At 58.5% G+C, this 19,355-nt stretch overlaps 1 protein-coding gene across 2 annotated transcripts; it reads right to left on the minus strand.

Moving 5' to 3' along the window:
* Nucleotides 1–3,800: 3,800 nt before the first annotated feature.
* EFNA1 (ephrin A1) lies at nt 3,801–18,173 on the minus strand. Of its 2 annotated transcripts, none has more exons than XM_040411957.1 (5): nt 18,060–18,173; nt 6,595–6,890; nt 4,705–4,770; nt 4,420–4,470; nt 3,801–4,332 (listed from the first exon to the last, which is right to left on the minus strand). In XM_040411957.1, exons 1-5 carry the CDS (start codon nt 18,149–18,151, stop codon nt 4,211–4,213), a joined length of 627 nt encoding a protein of 208 aa, XP_040267891.1. In that variant the 5' UTR covers nt 18,152–18,173; the 3' UTR covers nt 3,801–4,210. The 2 variants fall into 2 exon arrangements, with proteins under 2 accessions (XP_040267891.1, XP_040267892.1); XM_040411958.1 differs by lacking the exon at nt 18,060–18,173 and adding an exon at nt 8,213–8,261.
* Between the last annotated feature and the right edge of the window lie 1,182 nt (nt 18,174–19,355).

Here is a 19,355-nt window from a genome sequence, read left to right on the forward strand (position 1 = left end):
TGCACCGGGCCTTCTTCTACCAGACCGCAGGAAATAAATATTACATTTACTATAACAAAAGTAATAATTTATTATTGTACAAAAAAATGTTCTATTTATTTTGTCCGGCAGATCTTTTATAGGCGTTTGTAATTATTTTTCGGACCAATCAGCACGTGGGTGACTGTACATGGTAATTATTGTGCCGTATTGTGCCTTCGTTTATTGGTATATACTTCTTTTTCATTGGAATAATCCTATGTACACAATGACATCACAGAGTGTGATCCTGTGTATTGTGGAATACCATGACATCACAGAGTGTGATCCTGTATTGTGGAATACCATAACATCACAGAGTCTGATCCTGTGTATTGTGGAATACCATGACATCACAGAGTCTGATCCTGTGTATTGTGTAATACCATGACATCACAGAGTCTGATCCTGTGTATTGTGTAATACCATGACATCACAGAGTCTGATCCTGTGTATTGTGGAATACCATGACATCACAGAGTGTGATCCTGTGTATTGTGGAATACGATGACATCACAGAGTCTGATCCCGTGTATTGTGGAATACCATGACATCACAGAGTCTGATCCCGTGTATTGTGGAATACCATGACATCACAGAGTCTGATCCTGTGTATTGTGGAATACCATGACATCACAGAGTCCGATCCTGTGTATTGTGGAATACCATGACATCACAGAGTCCGATCCTGTGTATTGTGGAATACCATGACATCACAGAGTCCGATCCTGTGTATTGTGGAATACCATGACATCACAGAGTGTGATCCTGTGTATTGTGGAATACCATGACATCACAGAGTGTGATCCTGTGTATTGTGGAATACCATGACATCACAGAGTGTGATCCTGTATTGTGGAATACCATGACATCACAGAGTGTGATCCTGTATTGTGGAATACCATGACATCACAGAGTGTGATCCTGTATTGTGGAATACCATGACATCACAGAGTCCGATCCTGTGTATTGTGGAATACCATGACATCACAGAGTCCGATCCTGTGTATTGTGGAATACCATGACATCACAGAGTCCGATCCTGTGTATTGTGGAATACCATGACATCACAGAGTCCGATCCTGTGTATTGTGGAATACCATGACATCACAGAGTCCGATCCTGTGTATTGTGGAATACCATGACATCACAGAGTGTGATCCTGTGTATTGTGGAATACCATGACATCACAGAGTGTGATCCTGTGTATTGTGGAATACCATGACATCACAGAGTGTGATCCTGTATTGTGGAATACCATGACATCACAGAGTGTGATCCTGTATTGTGGAATACCATGACATCAGAGTCCGATCCTGTGTATTGTGGAATACCATGACATCACAGAGTCCGATCCTGTGTATTGTGGAATACCATGACATCACAGAGTCCGATCCTGTGTATTGTGGAATACCATGACATCACAGAGTCCGATCCTGTGTATTGTGGAATACCATGACATCAGAGTCTGATCCCGTGTATTGTGGAATACCATGACATCACAGAGTCTGACCCCGTGTATTGTGGAATACCATGACATCACAGAGTCCGATCCTGTGTATTGTGGAATACCATGACATCACAGAGTCTGATCCTGTGTATTGTGGAATACCATGACATCACAGAGTCTGATCCTGTGTATTGTGGAATACCATGACATCAGAGTCTGATCCTGTGTATTGTGGAATACCATGACATCACAGAGTCCGATCCTGTGTATTGTGGAATACCATGACATCACAGAGTCTGACCCTGTGTATTGTGGAATACCATGACATCACAGAGTCTGATCCTGTGTATTGTGGAATACCATGACATCACAGAGTCCGATCCTGTGTATTGTGGAATACCATGACATCACAGAGTCCGATCCTGTGTATTGTGGAATACCATGACATCACAGAGTCCGATCCTGTGTATTGTGGAATACCATGACATCACAGAGTCTGATCCTGTGTATTGTGGAATACCATGACATCACAGAGTCTGATCCTGTGTATTGTGGAATACCATGACATCAGAGTCTGATCCTGTGTATTGTGGAATACCATGACATCACAGAGTCTGATCCTGTGTATTGTGGAATAAGATGACATCACAGAGCGTGATCCCGTGTATTGTGGAATACGATGACATCACAGTCTGATCCTGTGTATTGTGGAATATGATGACATCACAGTCTTGGGCACTACTATGGGACTGATGGAAATGTTGTGGTACAGTACGGACGACCTATTGGAGACGAGGCTCCAGCAGATGGCGGAGTGGACAGAGCGCGCAGTCAGCAGTATCCGTCTGCACAGGGGCTTACATCAGATTTGTGCTTTTCTGGGAGCCCAGAGAGGGTCCCACTGAAGCCATGTTTTGGGGTGGCCGTAGAGTGTGGGGTCAGGCTCAGTTTTTTGCCTCTTCTTCACACTCTTCATCATTACAGAGTTTTTTTTTTTTTTAATTACTCAGAGAAATCACAGAAGTCCAGGTAATGTCCAACCTGTAGAGACCCCAGCAGCACAGAGGATTTCAGAAGCTGTGACCCCCAGTACTCACCATACAGCACAGTGCACCCCTCCCCCCTGTGGATTAATCATATTTCTCATGGTTTCCTGTCTGAGGGGCCCTGTGTGGTCACCCGCAGCAGTGCCCGCACCCCCACCCCCGCAGCAGTGCCCGCACCCCCACCCCAGTGCCTGCACCTCCCCCGCAGCAGTGCCCGCACCCCCACCTCCCCACCCGCAGCAGTGCCCGCACCCCCACCCCCGCAGCAGTGCCCGCACCCCCACCCCCGCAGCAGTGCCCGCACCCCCACCCCCGCAGCAGTGCCCGCACCCCCACCCCAGTGCCTGCACCTCCCCCGCAGCAGTGCCCGCACCCCCACCCCCCCACCCGCAGCAGTGCCCGCACCCCCACCCCAGTGCCTGCACCTCCCCCGCAGCAGTGCCCGCACCCCCACCTCCCCACCCGCAGCAGTGCCCGCACCCCCACCCCAGTGCCTGCACCTCCCCCGCAGCAGTGCCCGCACCCCCACCTCCCCACCCGCAGCAGTGCCCGCCCCCCCACCCCAGTGCCTGCACCTCCCCCGCAGCAGTGCCCGCACCCCCACCTCCCCACCCGCAGCAGTGCCCGCACCCCCACCCGCAGCAGTGCCCGCGCCCCCACCTCCCCACCCGCAGCAGTGCCCCCACCTCCCCACCCGCAGCAGTGCCCCCACCTCCCCACCCGCAGCAGTGCCCCCACCTCCCCACCCGCAGCAGTGCCCCCACCTCCCCACCCGCAGCAGTGCCCCCACCTCCCCACCCGCAGCAGTGCCCGGACCTCTCCACCCGCAGCAGTGCCCGGACCTCTCCACCCGCAGCAGTGCCCGGACCTCTCCACCCGCAGCAGTGCCCGGACCTCTCCACCCGCAGCAGTGCCCGGACCTCTCCACCCGCAGCAGTGACCGGACCTCTCCACCCGCAGCAGTGACCGGACCTCTCCACCCCAGCAGTGACCGGACCTCTCCACCCCAGCAGTGACCGGACCTCTCCACCCCAGCAGTGACCGGACCCCTCCACCCCAGCAGTGCCCGGACCTCCACCCCAGCAGTGCCCGGACCTCCACCCCAGCAGTGCCCGGACCCCCACACTCGCAGCAGTGCCCGCACCCCCACCCACCCCTGCAGCAGTGCCTGCACCTCCACCTCAGCAGTGCCCGCACCTTCCCCCTCACCCGCAGCAGTGCCCTCCCCTCCCCCACCATCACCCACAGCAGTGCCCAGTAGGGGTCAGGAATAAGCAGGCGGCGCCTGAACTTGTAGATTTTATTAGAGAAGATATAAAAAGGTATAAAGCGTCTCCTGTACATATATATACAGCGGGTGCCCAGAGGGTGGCGCTCCCGCCTCACTAATATAGCTCTATCATTTACATATTTACATAAGGCTACCCTACAGGGTGGGGGCCCTCAGCGAGGCCAATACTGTCAGCGGGGGCTGCCGCCGCCCACCTTGTCCACCATCTCATAGAGATTTCCAGGGGCGCAGATCCCTTCCAGCGAGACTCTGCTGAAATGCCGCCCCCTGCGGTACAGTCCTGTATCCACGGGCAGCGGCGTCTTTGGCTACATCTGTGCATCTACGAGGCACTCTTTGGTCACATGACTCGGTTTATCTGTCCGTTAGCTCCGGCGTACACCGCCAACCTCCCAGAATATTGCTTCATAGTCCGAGAGCGAAGAGCAAAGGCAGCAGGAGCCCACAGAGGGCGAGGGAGGGCGACTGAGGGGCAGAGTTGTGGGCGACGCTCCTCAGGACATCAGGAAGGGCCACCGCGGGGTCATCTGGAAAGAGAAGAGGAGGTCAGAGGTGGCATCCTGCCAGGACCCGTCCCCTCTACGCCAGGCGTCCACCCCACACATGGGACCTACCTGCTGCAGCTCGGGCCCCCGGGCTGTGGACATTGGTCGCCGGCTGCTGAGCTGTAAAGACAAGATTGAGAGGATGATGAGTGCAGGTCCAGGGCGTCACCTACACGCTGCCACCAAGGGAAGCGAGGATCGGGCGTACAACAGGCTCCACTGCACATGCATGCCCCGGCCAGGAGTGCATGTGTACGTCCGTCAGACAACTATCCAATCCAGACACTGGGAAGAAATGTCATGACAACCAGGCTGGGACCAGTGCCCATTTAACCAGACACGATGGGTACTTACTGGTTTTGCCGGTGACGTGGACCTTCAGCTTCAGGCAGGATTCTCCATGATGGTGGATGGGTTTAGCTGCAAACAGAAGAAGCTGGTGTGAGAGCAGAAGAGACGACGACCCCGGGTCACAGCACATTGTCCGCAGGTCTCCCCCTCCCCCATGCTGCTCAGGGCTCCGGGAAGCAGATTATTCATTGTCCTGATTCCTCCTTCATTTCCCCAGAATCTGTCAGGAGAGACTCCTCCATCATCCGGGATCTGACACACCTAGCCGCGTGTACAGACAGGCTCAGCCCCTGCACGCTGCTGCCTGCCCGTGCCAACCTAGACCGACTACCAGAGGAAGGTTCCCACACAGACACGGGCACTACAAGGTGCACATCCCAAAACATGACTGTCTCCCATAGGCACCAAGTGTGGAAAACATGGATCCAACTTACTCCACCACCCATCAGGATAGATCCAACTACTTCACCCATCAGGACAGATCTCCTCTCCGGCTTATCTATAGCTTGTAGTCACTGACAGTCACTACCACCACCCATCAGGACAGATCCAACCACTCCACCACCACCCATCAGGACAGATCCAACCACTCCACCACCACCCATCAGGACAGATCCAACCACTCCACCACCACCCATCAGGACAGATCCAACCACTCCACCACCACCCATCAGGACAGATCCAACCACTCCACCCCCACCCATCAGGACAGATCCAACCACTCCACCACCACCCATCAGGACAGATCCAACCACTCCACCACCACCCATCAGGACAGATCCAACCACTCCACCACCACCCATCAGGACAGATCCAACCACTCCACCACCACCCATCAGGACAGATCCAACCACTCCACCACCACCCATCAGGACAGATCCAACCACTCCACCACCACCCATCAGGACAGATCCAACCACTCCACCACCACCCATCAGGACAGATCCAACCACTCCACCCCCACCCATCAGGACAGATCCAACCACTCCACCACCACCCATCAGGACAGATCCAACCACTCCACCACCACCCATCAGGACAGATCCAACCACTCCACCACCACCCATCAGGACAGATCCAACCACTCCACCACCACCCATCAGGACAGATCCAACCACTCCACCACCACCCATCAGGACAGATCCAACCACTCCACCACCACCCATCAGGACAGATCCAACCACTCCACCACCACCCATCAGGACAGATCCAACCACTCCACCACCACCCATCAGGACAGATCCAACCACTCCACCACCACCCATCAGGACAGATCCAACCACTCCACCACCACCCATCAGGACAGATCCAACCACTCCACCACCACCCATCAGGACAGATCCAACCACTCCACCACCACCCATCAGGACAGATCCAACCACTCCACCACCACCCATCAGGACAGATCCAACCACTCCACCACCACCCATCAGGACAGATCCAACCACTCCACCACCACCCATCAGGACAGATCCAACCACTCCACCACCACCCATCAGGACAGATCCAACCACTCCACCACCACCCATCAGGACAGATCCAACCACTCCACCACCACCCATCAGGACAGATCCAACCACTCCACCACCACCCATCAGGACAGATCCAACCACTCCACCACCACCCATCAGGACAGATCCAACCACTCCACCACCACCCATCAGGACAGATCCAACCACTCCACCACCACCCATCAGGACAGATCCAACCACTCCACCACCACCCATCAGGACAGATCCAACCACTCCACTCTCCTCTGGTTCATCTACAGCCTGAGGTCACCGACTGTCTTAGATACAAGATGGTGGCCGTGGAGTCAGAGGGCTTTCCCTGTGCCAAGCTGTTTTTCAGAAGTGGAGGTGACAGTGATGGCAGTCGTCAGCGGTCACTTACAGATGTAGTAGTAGGTGTGCCCCTCCTTGAACTCGTTTCCCAGACTGCTGGCTGTGAACTTCTGGATCCTCACCCGGTAAATTTCGGGGCCGCTCACTCGGTAGGGGTTGTTGCATTGCCAGCGGATCTGGTTATCAGAGGTGGGTTTGCAGGCGACATATTCACTGTGCTCCACCTGGAAGAGCGTGTATCTCTCCACGACGGTGGTGTCCGACACTCTGTCGTCTTCGTAATGGGGACACATGATCTCCAGGTGGTCTTTGAGCTGAACCTGGACAGTGAAGTCCTTCCAGAAGCTGTTAAAAAAAAAACAGGGCGGTCAGGGCGAGGGGAGGGACAGGAGACGAGGGCGGTCAGGGCGAGGGGAGGGACAGGAGACGAGGGCGGTCAGGGCGAGGGGAGGGACAGGAGACGAGGGCGGTCAGGGCGAGGGGAGGGCGGTCAGGGCGAGGGGAGGGACAGGAGACGAGGGCGGTCAGCGCGAGGGGAGGGACAGGAGACGAGGGCGGTCAGCGCGAGGGGAGGGACAGGAGACGAGGGCGGTCAGCGCAGGCGTGGAGTGTAACACCTCAGCCATCATCTCTTCTACATTAACCCTTTTAGCACCTCGGTGGGGCGAGGTCAGGGGTGTGATTAAGCAGTCTCCCCGGGGCACCGTTCTGACGCACGTGTCAAGTTGTCACCTGGAATTCTGCATGTTGATAAACATGGCTTCCTCTAGAGTGAACCCTGGCCCCGGGGCGAGAGAGGTGACCCCGGGCGATGAAAATAACCAGTGTGTAATGATGAGTCAGCCGTGGCTGCCAGGTGCAGGGTGACCCGCTGCCCGCCCCGCACCCCTTCACAGCGCCGACACCTCTGGGGTTAAACTTGTTTATCAGCACGGAGGTGTCAGGTGGGAATATCTTGGCTGCGGCTCAGGTCTTGTGCAATGTACACAGGGAGAACGTCTCCTCCTCTCAAAAACACCCCCCCCCCTCTCCAAAACCTGGTTCTACTCCAGTCTGGAGCCATGCCACAGGGGGAGGCACCCAGCTTTCCCAGGCTCCAGCGTGGCAAGGGACCAACCAGACTACGGGGGAAGGGACAGCAGAGTGACCGCCAGTTACTGATAAATGCTGAGACCGACAGATCGTAAGCTCTTCTGCCATTGTGAGGATCTAGTGGACAGTGTGGGTCATTGTTATGCAGATGTGCTGAGTACACAGAACAGCCATGCCCACCCCCCTACAGTACACAGAGGCCTGACACTCGTTTCACCAGCTCAGGTAGTAAACATCCCACCCTAGTCCGTGCGAGCCCCCCGGCACACGCCCGGGTCATCAGCTTCTCACATGGGAGCGTGCAAATCCCCTCGTTACCCGGCCATGAAATTGGAAACACACGGGGGCTTCTCTCCTGGTAATAGCCAGGCCCGCGACTTCCACCAGGCCCGCGACTTCCACCAGGCCCGCGACTTCCACCAGGCCCGCGTGCTAGCCCCACAATTACATCATGGCACTGCTTGTCCTCATCGAGGGGCGCCTGTGCCATGGACGGTCTCACCGTCTGAAAATGACCTAAGTGCCGGGGGCAGGGCTCGCCCCTCGCTGTTTTGGTGCCCCCTTCGCCTCATTACCAGCAATGAAAGGGGACAGCCTTCATGGCAGGGGCTGTTGGACGACACACACGGCTCTGCTATTCACAGGCAGGGAGCGGCTCCTTTCACAGGGCCGCTCGGAGGACAACAAGCTCTTTACAGAGTACAACTGGCGCGGTGCCACCCAAGGGGCGGCGCAGGGTGTTGTGTCCGGCACGTAACCCTGAGTTAATCATTTACTGGCCCGATAGCTGGGCAGACCGGTTGTGTGATTGTAGGACGGGGGAGGGACGGCCATGAACAGGACAACATGCTGGGCGCCGCTCATCTCCGACAACCAGGAAAGCCACAGCCTCCGAGGCTTGGTGTCAGGGGCTGCCATGGTGTTTGTGGGGTCAGGACCAGGTGTACTATATTAGGGGCCCCCCTGTTTGTACGGTCGGGGCCACCGCTGCTCAGAGACCTGATGAAACTGGAAATCCCACTTTTCACCCGGTAACCTGATCCAGCGAGGCGGCAGCTGTAGAGTGCAAGCTCCTGGGAGTTGCTGGGAATGTGCACTGGGCTGAGCGGCTGGGGACGGGGCGAGGCTGGAATCACCCGCAGGGCCTGGAGAGAAGCAGCATCTGACTCCACCAGTCCTACGTGCTTATTACTGGGCCGCAGAGCTGACGGCCAGGGGCCCCAGGTCAGGAAGGTGGACAGCCGGCTGGCACCGAGCCTGGGACGGCCGAAGACAAAGGACGGGGGGGGGGGGGTGAGAAAGGAAAAGGCCACGGGGGAGGCTTCCTGAGCAGCCATCCTGAGGAAACAACAAGGACGGCTGCCCCATGTGTGTGACCCCCCACTACTACTACCCCCATCATGTGTACTACCAGAGCGTCCCCGTACTACCACTACTCCGCTAGGCACAGGGCCCCCCGTACTACTGCCCCATGTGTGTGACCCCCCACTACTACTACCCCCATCATGTGTACTACCAGAGCGTCCCCGTACTACCACTACTCCGCTAGGCACAGGGCCCCCCGTACTACTACTACTACTGCCCCATGTGTGTGACCCCCCACTACTACTACCCCCATCATGTGTACTACCAGAGCGTCCCCGTACTACCACTACTCAGCTAGGCACAGGGCCCCCCGTACTACTACTACCCCCCCATGTGTGTGACCCCCCACTACTACTACCCCCATCATGTGTACTACCAGAGCGTCCCCGTACTACCACTACTCCGCTAGGCACAGGCCCCCCCGTACTACTACTACTGCCCCATGTGTGTGACCCCCCACTACTACTCCCCCCATCATGTGTACTACCAGAGCGTCCCCGTACTACCACTACTCCGCTAGGCACAGGCCCCCCCGTACTACTGCCCCAGACACAGGGCCCCCCCGTACTACTACTACTACTGCCCCAGACACAGGGCCCCCCCCGTACTACTACTACTACGCTACGCACAGGGCCCCCCCCGTACTACTACTACTACGCTACGCACAGGGCCCCCCACTACTACCCCCATCATGTGTACTACCAGAGCGTCCCCGTACTACCACTACTCCGCTAGGCACAGGGCCCCCCGTACTACTGCCCCAGACACAGGGCCCCCCGTACTACTACTACTGCCCCATGTGTGTGACCCCCATCATGTGTACTACCAGAGCGTCCCCGTACTACCACTACTCCGCTAGGCACAGGGCCCCCCGTACTACTGCCCCATGTGTGTGACCCCCCACTACTACTACCCCCATCATGTGTACTACCAGAGCGTCCCCGTACTACCACTACTCCGCTAGGCACAGGGCCCCCCGTACTACTGCCCCATGTGTGTGACCCCCCACTACTACTACCCCCATCATGTGTACTACCAGAGCGTCCCCGTACTACCACTACTCAGCTAGGCACAGGGCCCCCCGTACTACTACTACTACTGCCCCATGTGTGTGACCCCCCACTACTACTACCCCCATCATGTGTACTACCAGAGCGTCCCCGTACTACCACTACTCCGCTAGGCACAGGGCCCCCCGTACTACTACTACTACTGCCCCATGTGTGTGACCCCCCACTACTACTACCCCCATCATGTGTACTACCAGAGCGTCCCCGTACTACCACTACTCAGCTAGGCACAGGGCCCCCCGTACTACTACTACCCCCCCATGTGTGTGACCCCCCACTACTACTACCCCCATCATGTGTACTACCAGAGCGTCCCCGTACTACCACTACTCCGCTAGGCACAGGGCCCCCCGTACTACTACTACCCCCCCCATGTGTGTGACCCCCCACTACTACTACCCCCATCATGTGTACTACCAGAGCGTCCCCGTACTACCACTACTCCGCTAGGCACAGGCCCCCCCGTACTACTACTACTGCCCCATGTGTGTGACCCCCCACTACTACTCCCCCCATCATGTGTACTACCAGAGCGTCCCCGTACTACCACTACTCCGCTAGGCACAGGCCCCCCCGTACTACTGCCCCAGACACAGGGCCCCCCCGTACTACTACTACTACTGCCCCAGACACAGGGCCCCCCCCGTACTACTACTACTACGCTACGCACAGGGCCCCCCCCGTACTACGCTACGCACAGGGCCCCCCACTACTACCCCCATCATGTGTACTACCAGAGCGTCCCCGTACTACCACTACTCCGCTAGGCACAGGGCCCCCCGTACTACTGCCCCAGACACAGGGCCCCCCGTACTACTACTACTGCCCCATGTGTGTGACCCCCCACTACTACTACCCCCATCATGTGTACTACCAGAGCGTCCCCGTACTACCACTACTCCGCTAGGCACAGGGCCCCCCGTACTACTACTACTGCCCCATGTGTGTGACCCCCCACTACTACTACCCCCATCATGTGTACTACCAGAGCGTCCCCGTACTACCACTACTCCGCTAGGCACAGGGCCCCCCGTACTACTACTACTGCCCCATGTGTGTGACCCCCCACTACTACTACCCCCATCATGTGTACTACCAGAGCGTCCCCGTACTACCACTACTCCGCTAGGCACAGGCCCCCCCGTACTACTGCCCCAGACACAGGGCCCCCCCGTACTACTACTACTACTGCCCCAGACACAGGGCCCCCCCCGTACTACTACTACTACGCTACGCACAGGGCCCCCCCCGTACTACTACTACTACGCTACGCACAGGGCCCCCCACTACTACCCCCATCATGTGTACTACCAGAGCGTCCCCGTACTACCACTACTCCGCTAGGCACAGGGCCCCCCGTACTACTGCCCCAGACACAGGGCCCCCCGTACTACTACTACTGCCCCATGTGTGTGACCCCCCACTACTACTACCCCCATCATGTGTACTACCAGAGCGTCCCCGTACTACCACTACTCCGCTAGGCACAGGGCCCCCCGTACTACTACTACTGCCCCATGTGTGTGACCCCCCACTACTACTACCCCCATCATGTGTACTACCAGAGCGTCCCCGTACTACCACTACTCCGCTACGCACAGGGCCCCCCGTACTACTACTACTGCCCCATGTGTGTGACCCCCCACTACTACTACCCCCATCATGTGTACTACCAGAGCATCCCCGTACTACCACTACTCCGCTAGGCACAGGGCCCCCCGTACTACTGCCCCAGACACAGGGCCCCCCCGTACTACTACTACTACTCCGATACGCACAGGGCCCCCCGTACTACTACTACTGCCCCAAACACAGGGCCCCCCGTACTACTACTACTGCCCCATGTGTGTGACCCCCCACTACTACCCCCATCATGTGTACTACCAGAGCATCCCCGTACTACCACTACTCCGCTAGGCACAGGGCCCCCCGTACTACTGCCCCAAACACAGGGCCCCCCCCCCCCCCGTACTACTACTACTCCGCTACGCACAGGGCCCCCCGTACTACTACTACTGCCCCAAACACAGGGCCCCCCGTACTACTACTACTGCCCCATGTGTGTGACCCCCCACTACTACCCCCATCATGTGTACTACCAGAGCGTCCCCGTACTACCACTACTCCGCTAGGCACAGGGCCCCCCGTACTACTGCCCCAGACACAGGGCCCCCCGTACTACTACTACTGCCCCATGTGTGTGACCCCCCACTACTACTACCCCCATCATGTGTACTACCAGAGCGTCCCCGTACTACCACTACTCCGCTAGGCACAGGGCCCCCCGTACTACTACTACTGCCCCATGTGTGTGACCCCCCACTACTACCCCCATCATGTGTACTACCAGAGCGTCCCCGTACTACCACTACTCCGCTAGGCACAGGGCCCCCCGTACTACTGCCCCAGACACAGGGCCCCCCCGTACTACTACTACTGCCCCATGTGTGTGACCCCCCCACTACTACTACCCCCATCATGTGTACTACCAGAGCGTCCCTGTACTACCACTACTCCGCTAGGCACAGGGCCCCCCGTACTACTGCCCCAGACACAGGGCCCCCCCGTACTACTACTGTCCCAGACACAGGGCCCCCCGTACTACTACTACTACTGCCCCAGACACAGGGCCCCCCGTACTACTACTACTGCCCCATGTGTGTGACCCCCCACTACTACTACTACTGCCCCAAACACAGGGCCCCCCGTACTACTACTACTGCCCCATGTGTGTGACCCCCCACTACTACTACCCCCATCATGTGTACTACCAGAGCGTCCCTGTACTACCACTACTCCGCTAGGCACAGGGCCCCCCGTACTACTGCCCCAGACACAGGGCCCCCCGTACTACTACTACTGTCCCAGACACAGGGCCCCCCGTACTACTACTACTCCCCCAGACACAGGGACCCCCCGTACTACTGCCCCAGACACAGGGCCCCCCCCCCCGTACTACTACTACTACTCCGCTACGCACAGGGCCCCCCGTACTACTACTACTGCCCCATGTGTGTGACCCCCCACTACTACTACCCCCATCATGTGTACTACCAGAGCGTCCCTGTACTACTACTACTGCCCCAGACACAGGGCCCCCCGTACTACTGCCCCAGACACAGGGCACCCCCCCCGTACTACTGCACCAGACACAGGGCACCCCCCCCGTACTACTGCCCCAGACACAGGGCACCCCCCCCGTACTACTGCCCCAGACACAGGGCCCCCCGTACTACTGCCCCAGACACAGGGCACCCCCCCCGTACTACTACTACCCCAGACACAGGGCCCCCCCCGTACTACTACTACTGCCCCAGACACAGGGCACCCCCCCCGTACTACTGCCCCAGACACAGGGCACCCCCCCCGTACTACTGCCCCAGACACAGGGCACCCCCCCCATACTACTGCCCCAGACACAGGGCACCCCCCCCCGTACTACTGCCCCAGACACAGGGCACCCCCCCCGTACTACTGCCCCAGACACAGGGCCCCCCCCCCCGTACTACTGCCCCAGACACAGGGCCCCCCCCCCGTACTACTGCCCCAGACACAGGGCACCCCCCCCGTACTACTGCCCCAGACACAGGGCACCCCCCCCCGTACTACTGCCCCAGACACAGGGCACCCCCCCCGTACTACTGCCCCAGACACAGGGCACCCCCCCCATACTACTGCCCCAGACACAGGGCACCCCCCCCCGTACTACTGCCCCAGACACAGGGCACCCCCCCCGTACTACTGCCCCAGACACAGGGCACCCCCCCCCGTACTACTGCCCCAGACACAGGGCACCCCCCCCGTACTACTGCCCCAGACACAGGGCCCCCGTACTACTACTACTACTCCGCTACGCACAGGGCCCCCCGTACTACTACTACTACTGCCCCAGACACAGGGCACCCCCCCGTACTACTACTACTACGCTACGCACAGGGCCCCCCGTACTACTACTACTACTGCCCCAGACACAGGGCACCCCCCCGTACTACTACTACTACTCCGCTACGCACAGGGCCCCCCGTACTACTACTACTGCCCCAGACACAGGCCCCCCCCCGTACTACTACTACTGCCCCATGTGTGTGACCCCCCACTACTACTACCCCCATCATGTGTACTACCAGAGCGTCCCTGTACTACTACTACTACTGCCCCAGACACAGGGCCCCCCGTACTACTACTACTGCCCCAGACACAGGCCCCCCCCGTACTACTACTCCCCCAGACACAGGGCCCCCCCGTACTACTACTACTACTGCCCCAGACACAGGGCCCCCCCCTACTACTACTACTACTGCCCCAGACACAGGGCCCCCCCCCCGTACTACTACTACTGCCCCAGACACAGGGCCCCCCCCGTACTACTACTACTGCCCCAGACACAGGGCCCCCCCCGTACTACTACTACTGCCCCAGACACAGGGCCCCCCCCGTACTACTACTACTACTACTGCCCCAGACACAGGGCCCCCCCCGTACTACTACTACTGCCCCAGACACAGGGCCCCCCCCACTACTACTACTGCCCCAGACACAGGGCCCCCCCCGTACTACTACTACTGCCCCAGACACAGGGCCCCCCGTACTACTACTACTGCCCCAGACACAGGGCCCCCCCCGTACTACTACTACTACTGCCCCAGACACAGGGCCCCCCCCGTACTACTACTACTGCCCCAGACACAGGGCCCCCCCCGTACTACTACTACTACTGCCCCAGACACAGGGCCCCCCCCGTACTACTACTACTGCCCCAGACACAGGGCCCCCCCCGTACTACTACTACTGCCCCAGACACAGGGCCCCCCCCGTACTACTACTACTGCCCCAGACACAGGGCCCCCCCCGTACTACTACTACTGCCCCAGACACAGGGCCCCCCCCGTACTACTACTACTGCCCCAGACACAGGGCCCCCCCCGTACTACTACTACTGCCCCAGACACAGGGCCCCCCCGTACTACTACTACTACTGCCCCAGACACAGGGCCCCCCCGTACTACCACTACTGCCCCAGACACAGGGCCCCCCCCCACTACTACTACTGCCCCAGACACAGGGCCCCCCCGTACTACTACTACTACTGCCCCAGACACAGGGCCCCCCCCGTACTACCACTACTGCCCCAGACACAGGGCCCCCCCCCCACTACTACTACTGCCCCAGACACAGGGCCCCCCGTACTACTACTACTGCCCCAGACACAGGGCCCCCCCCACTACTACTACTGCCCCAGACACAGGGCCCCCCCCACTACTACTACTGCCCCAGACACAGGGCCCCCCCCACTACTACTACTGCCCCAGACACAGGGCCCCTCGTACTACTACTACTCCGCTACGCACAGGGCCCCCCCGTACTACTACTACTCCGCTACGCACAGGGCCCCCCCGTACTACTACTACTCCGCTACGCACAGGGCCCCCCCGTACTACTACTACTCCGCTACGCACAGGGCCCCCCCGTACTACTACTACTCCGCTACGCACAGGGCCCCCCGTACTACCACCACCATCATAAGTACTACTCCCCCAGACACCCCATATTACTAGGACTCCAAAGTACCCGCCGTGTCACCAGTGACCAGTACTACAACGCCCTTCAGACGATGACTGTTTTATGGCCCCAGTGGTGGAGACCCCTCACCCCTCCTGTGTCCACTGGACAATACCCCCTCCCCCACAGCTGACCTCCGACCCCTCCGCCCAATACAGCTACCTGTCTGCTACCCTGGAGCCAACACATAGCAGAGCTGAATGCGCCATGTATCAGTGTGACACAGGGCGGTATACACCCCGCCGTCACACACACACACAGGGCGGTATACACCCCGCCGTCACACACACACACAGGGCGGTATACACCCCGCCGTCACACACACACACAGGGCGGTATACACCCCGCCGTCACACACACACACAGGGCGGTATACACCCCGCCGTCACACACACACACAGGGCGGTATACACCCCGCCGTCACACACACACACAGGGCGGTATACACCCCGCCGTCACACACACACACAGGGCGGTATACACCCCGCCGTCACACACACACACAGGGCGGTATACACCCCGCCGTCACACACACACAGGGCGGTATACACCCCGCCGTCACACACACACAGGGCGGTATACACCCCGCCGTCACACACACACAGGGCGGTATACACCCCGCCATCACACACACACAGGGCGGTATACACCCCGCCATCACACACACACAGGGCGGTATACACCCCGCCGTCACACACACACAGGGCGGTATATACCCCGCCATCACACACACACAGGGCGGTATATACCCCGCCATCACACACACACAGGGCGGTATACACCCCGCCGTCACACACACACAGGGCGGTATACACCCCGCCGTCACACACACACAGGGCGGTATACACCCCGCCGTCACACACACACAGGGCGGTATACACCCCGCCGTCACACACACACAGGGCGGTATACACCCCGCCGTCACACACACACAGGGCGGTATATACCCCGCCGTCACACACACACAGGGCGGTATATACCCCGCCATCACACACACACAGGGCGGTATATACCCCGCCATCACACACCTGAATGCGCCACGTGACAGTGTCTTGCAGGGTACACTGGATACAATGTAAACACTCAGCCCATGACATCACACAGACGGCAGCGCACGTGATGACATCACACAATGTAGGTGCACCCTCCAGTCAGTGCACCGGGGGGGGACAGAACTTCCCGGCACCTGGTTTGTTATTGAGCAATTATGACTCAGAGCAGACGGAGCCGCATGTGTCACAGGTAGCAGGCTCTGCAGAGCATCACACCGGGCACTGCGAGAGCCAGTCCTAGAGCCTGCAGAGCATCACACCGGGCACTGCGAGAGCCAGTCCTAGAGCCTGCAGAGCATCACACCGGGCACTGCGAGAGCCAGTCCTAGAGCCTGCAGAGCATCACACCGGGCACTGCGAGAGCCAGTCCTAGAGCCTGCAGAGAATCACACCGGGCACTGCGAGAGCCAGTCCTACAGCCTGCAGAGCATCACACCGGGCACTGCGAGAGCCAGTCCTACAGCCTGCAGAGCATCACACCGGGCACTGCGAGAGCCAGTCCTACAGCCTGCAGAGCATCACACCGGGCACTGTGAGAGCCAGTCCTACAGCCTGCAGAGCATCACACTCTGTAGTACAGGGCACTGCAAAACATGACTGACTGCAAAGCAGCGCACCAACCATTACAGAACCCCTTCCCTCAGTAATGCAGTATGCTGCAGACTATCGCCAGTGCAGAACATTACACTGAATCACATGTGATCACAAGTCACAGCAAGAACTTCACAACACAGCAAGGAGGGTGCTCCCAGACCCTGCAGAGCATTGCACTCTCCGCAGGACCCCAGTGCCTGCAGACCATTGCATTCCTAAAAGGACAGTGCACCCCGGAAACTGCAGAGCATTGCACTCCTAAAGGGACAGTGCACCCCAGCTGAGCATTGCACTCCCCACAGGACCCCAGTCCCTGCAGAGCATTGCATTCCTAAAGGGACAGTGCACCCCAGCCCTTGCAGAGCATTGCACTCTCCGCAGGACCCCAGTGCATGCAGACCATTGCATTGCTAAAGGGACAGCGCGCCCTAGCAGAACATTGCACTCTCCGCAGGACCCCAGTGCCTGCAGACCATTGCACTCCCCGCAGGACCCCAGTGCATGCAGACCATTGCATTCCTAAAGGGACAGTGCACCCCAGCCCTAGCAGAGCATTGCACTCTCCGCAGGACCACAGTGCCGACAGACCATTGCATTCCTAAAAGGACAGTGCACCCGGACACTGCAGAGCATTGCACTCCCCGCAGGACCCCAGTGCCTGCAGAGCATTGCACTCTCCGCAGGACCCCAGTGCCTGCAGACCATTGCATTCCTAAAAGGACAGTGCAGAGCATTGCACACCCGGCAGGACCCCCGGACGCTGCGGAGCATTGCCCCCTCACCTGCGGTTGGTGCTGTTCCAGTAGACGGTGTGGAGGTCGGCGGCCGCGGCCCAGCAGCAGCAGAGCAGGAGCAGCGCGGACCTCGGAGCCATGACTGCAGAATGAGCGCGGGGAGGGGCGGCCGCCTTATATACCGCCCCGCCTCCATGCTAATGAGCGGGAGGGGCAGCCAGGCCACGCCCCCAACACCGGCGATCAGGCGAAAGCGCAGAGCTGGGGGATCTGTGGAGGACACACTGTTATGGGGGATCTGTGGAGGACACTGTTATGGGGGATCTGTGGAGGACACACTATTATGGGGGATCTGTGGATGACACACTGTTATGGGGGATCTGTGGAGGACACACTGTTATGGGGGATCTGTGGAGGACACACTGTTATGGGGGATCTGTGGAGGACACACTGTTATGGGGGATCTGTGGAGGACACACTATTATGGGGGATCTGTGGAGGACACTGTTATGGGGGATCTGTGGAGGACACACTGTTATGGGGGATCTGTGGAGGACACACTGTTATGGGGGATCTGTGGAGGACACTGTTATGGGGGATCTGTGGATGACACACTGTTATGGGGGATCTGTGGAGGACACACTGTTATGGAGGATCTGTGGATGACACTGTTATGGGGGATCTGTGGAGGACACACTGTTATGGGGGATCTGTGGATGACACTGTTATGGGAGATCTGTGGAGGACACACTATTATGGGGGATCTGTGGAGGACACTGTTATGGGGGATCTGTGGAGGACACACTGTTATGGGGGATCTGTGGATGACACACTGTTATGGGGGATCTGTGGAGGACACACTGTTATGGGGGATCTGTGGATGACACACTGTTATGGGGGATCTGTGGAGGACACACTGTTATGGGGGATCTGTGGAGGACACACTGTTATGGGGGATCTGTGGATGACACTGTTATGGGGGATCTGTGGATGACACACTGTTATGGGGGATCTGTGGATGACACACTGTTATGGGGGATCTGTGGAAGACACTGTTATGGGGGATCTGTGGAGGACAATGTTATGTGGGATCTGTGGAGGACACTGTTATGGAGGATCTGTGGATGACACACTGCTATGGAGGATCTGTGGAGGACACACTGTTATGGGGGATCTGTGGAGGACACACTATTATGGGGGATCTGTGGAGGACACTGTTATGGGGGATCTGTGGAGGACACACTGTTATGGGGGATCTGTGGAGGACACTGTTATGGGGGATCTGTGGATGACACACTGTTATGGGGGATCTGTGGAGGACACACTGTTATGGAGGATCTGTGG

Source organism: Bufo bufo, chromosome 11, assembly GCF_905171765.1.
Source record: "Bufo bufo chromosome 11, aBufBuf1.1, whole genome shotgun sequence".
NCBI classification, from domain to species: domain Eukaryota; kingdom Metazoa; phylum Chordata; class Amphibia; order Anura; family Bufonidae; genus Bufo; species Bufo bufo.

Bases quoted from the DNA above. Each gene is read 5' to 3' on its own strand.
- EFNA1 (XM_040411957.1), bottom strand. From the start codon at position 18,151: ATGGCTCCGAGGTCCGCGCTGCTCCTGCTCTGCTGCTGCTGGGCCGCG. The intron at 6,891-18,059 runs GTGAGGGGGCAA...TTTTTTTAACAG, and splicing joins TGGAACAGCACCAACCGCAG to CTTCTGGAAGGACTTCACTG. The intron at 4,771-6,594 runs GTAAGTGACCGC...TTCTGTTTGCAG, and splicing joins GCACACCTACTACTACATCT to CTAAACCCATCCACCATCAT.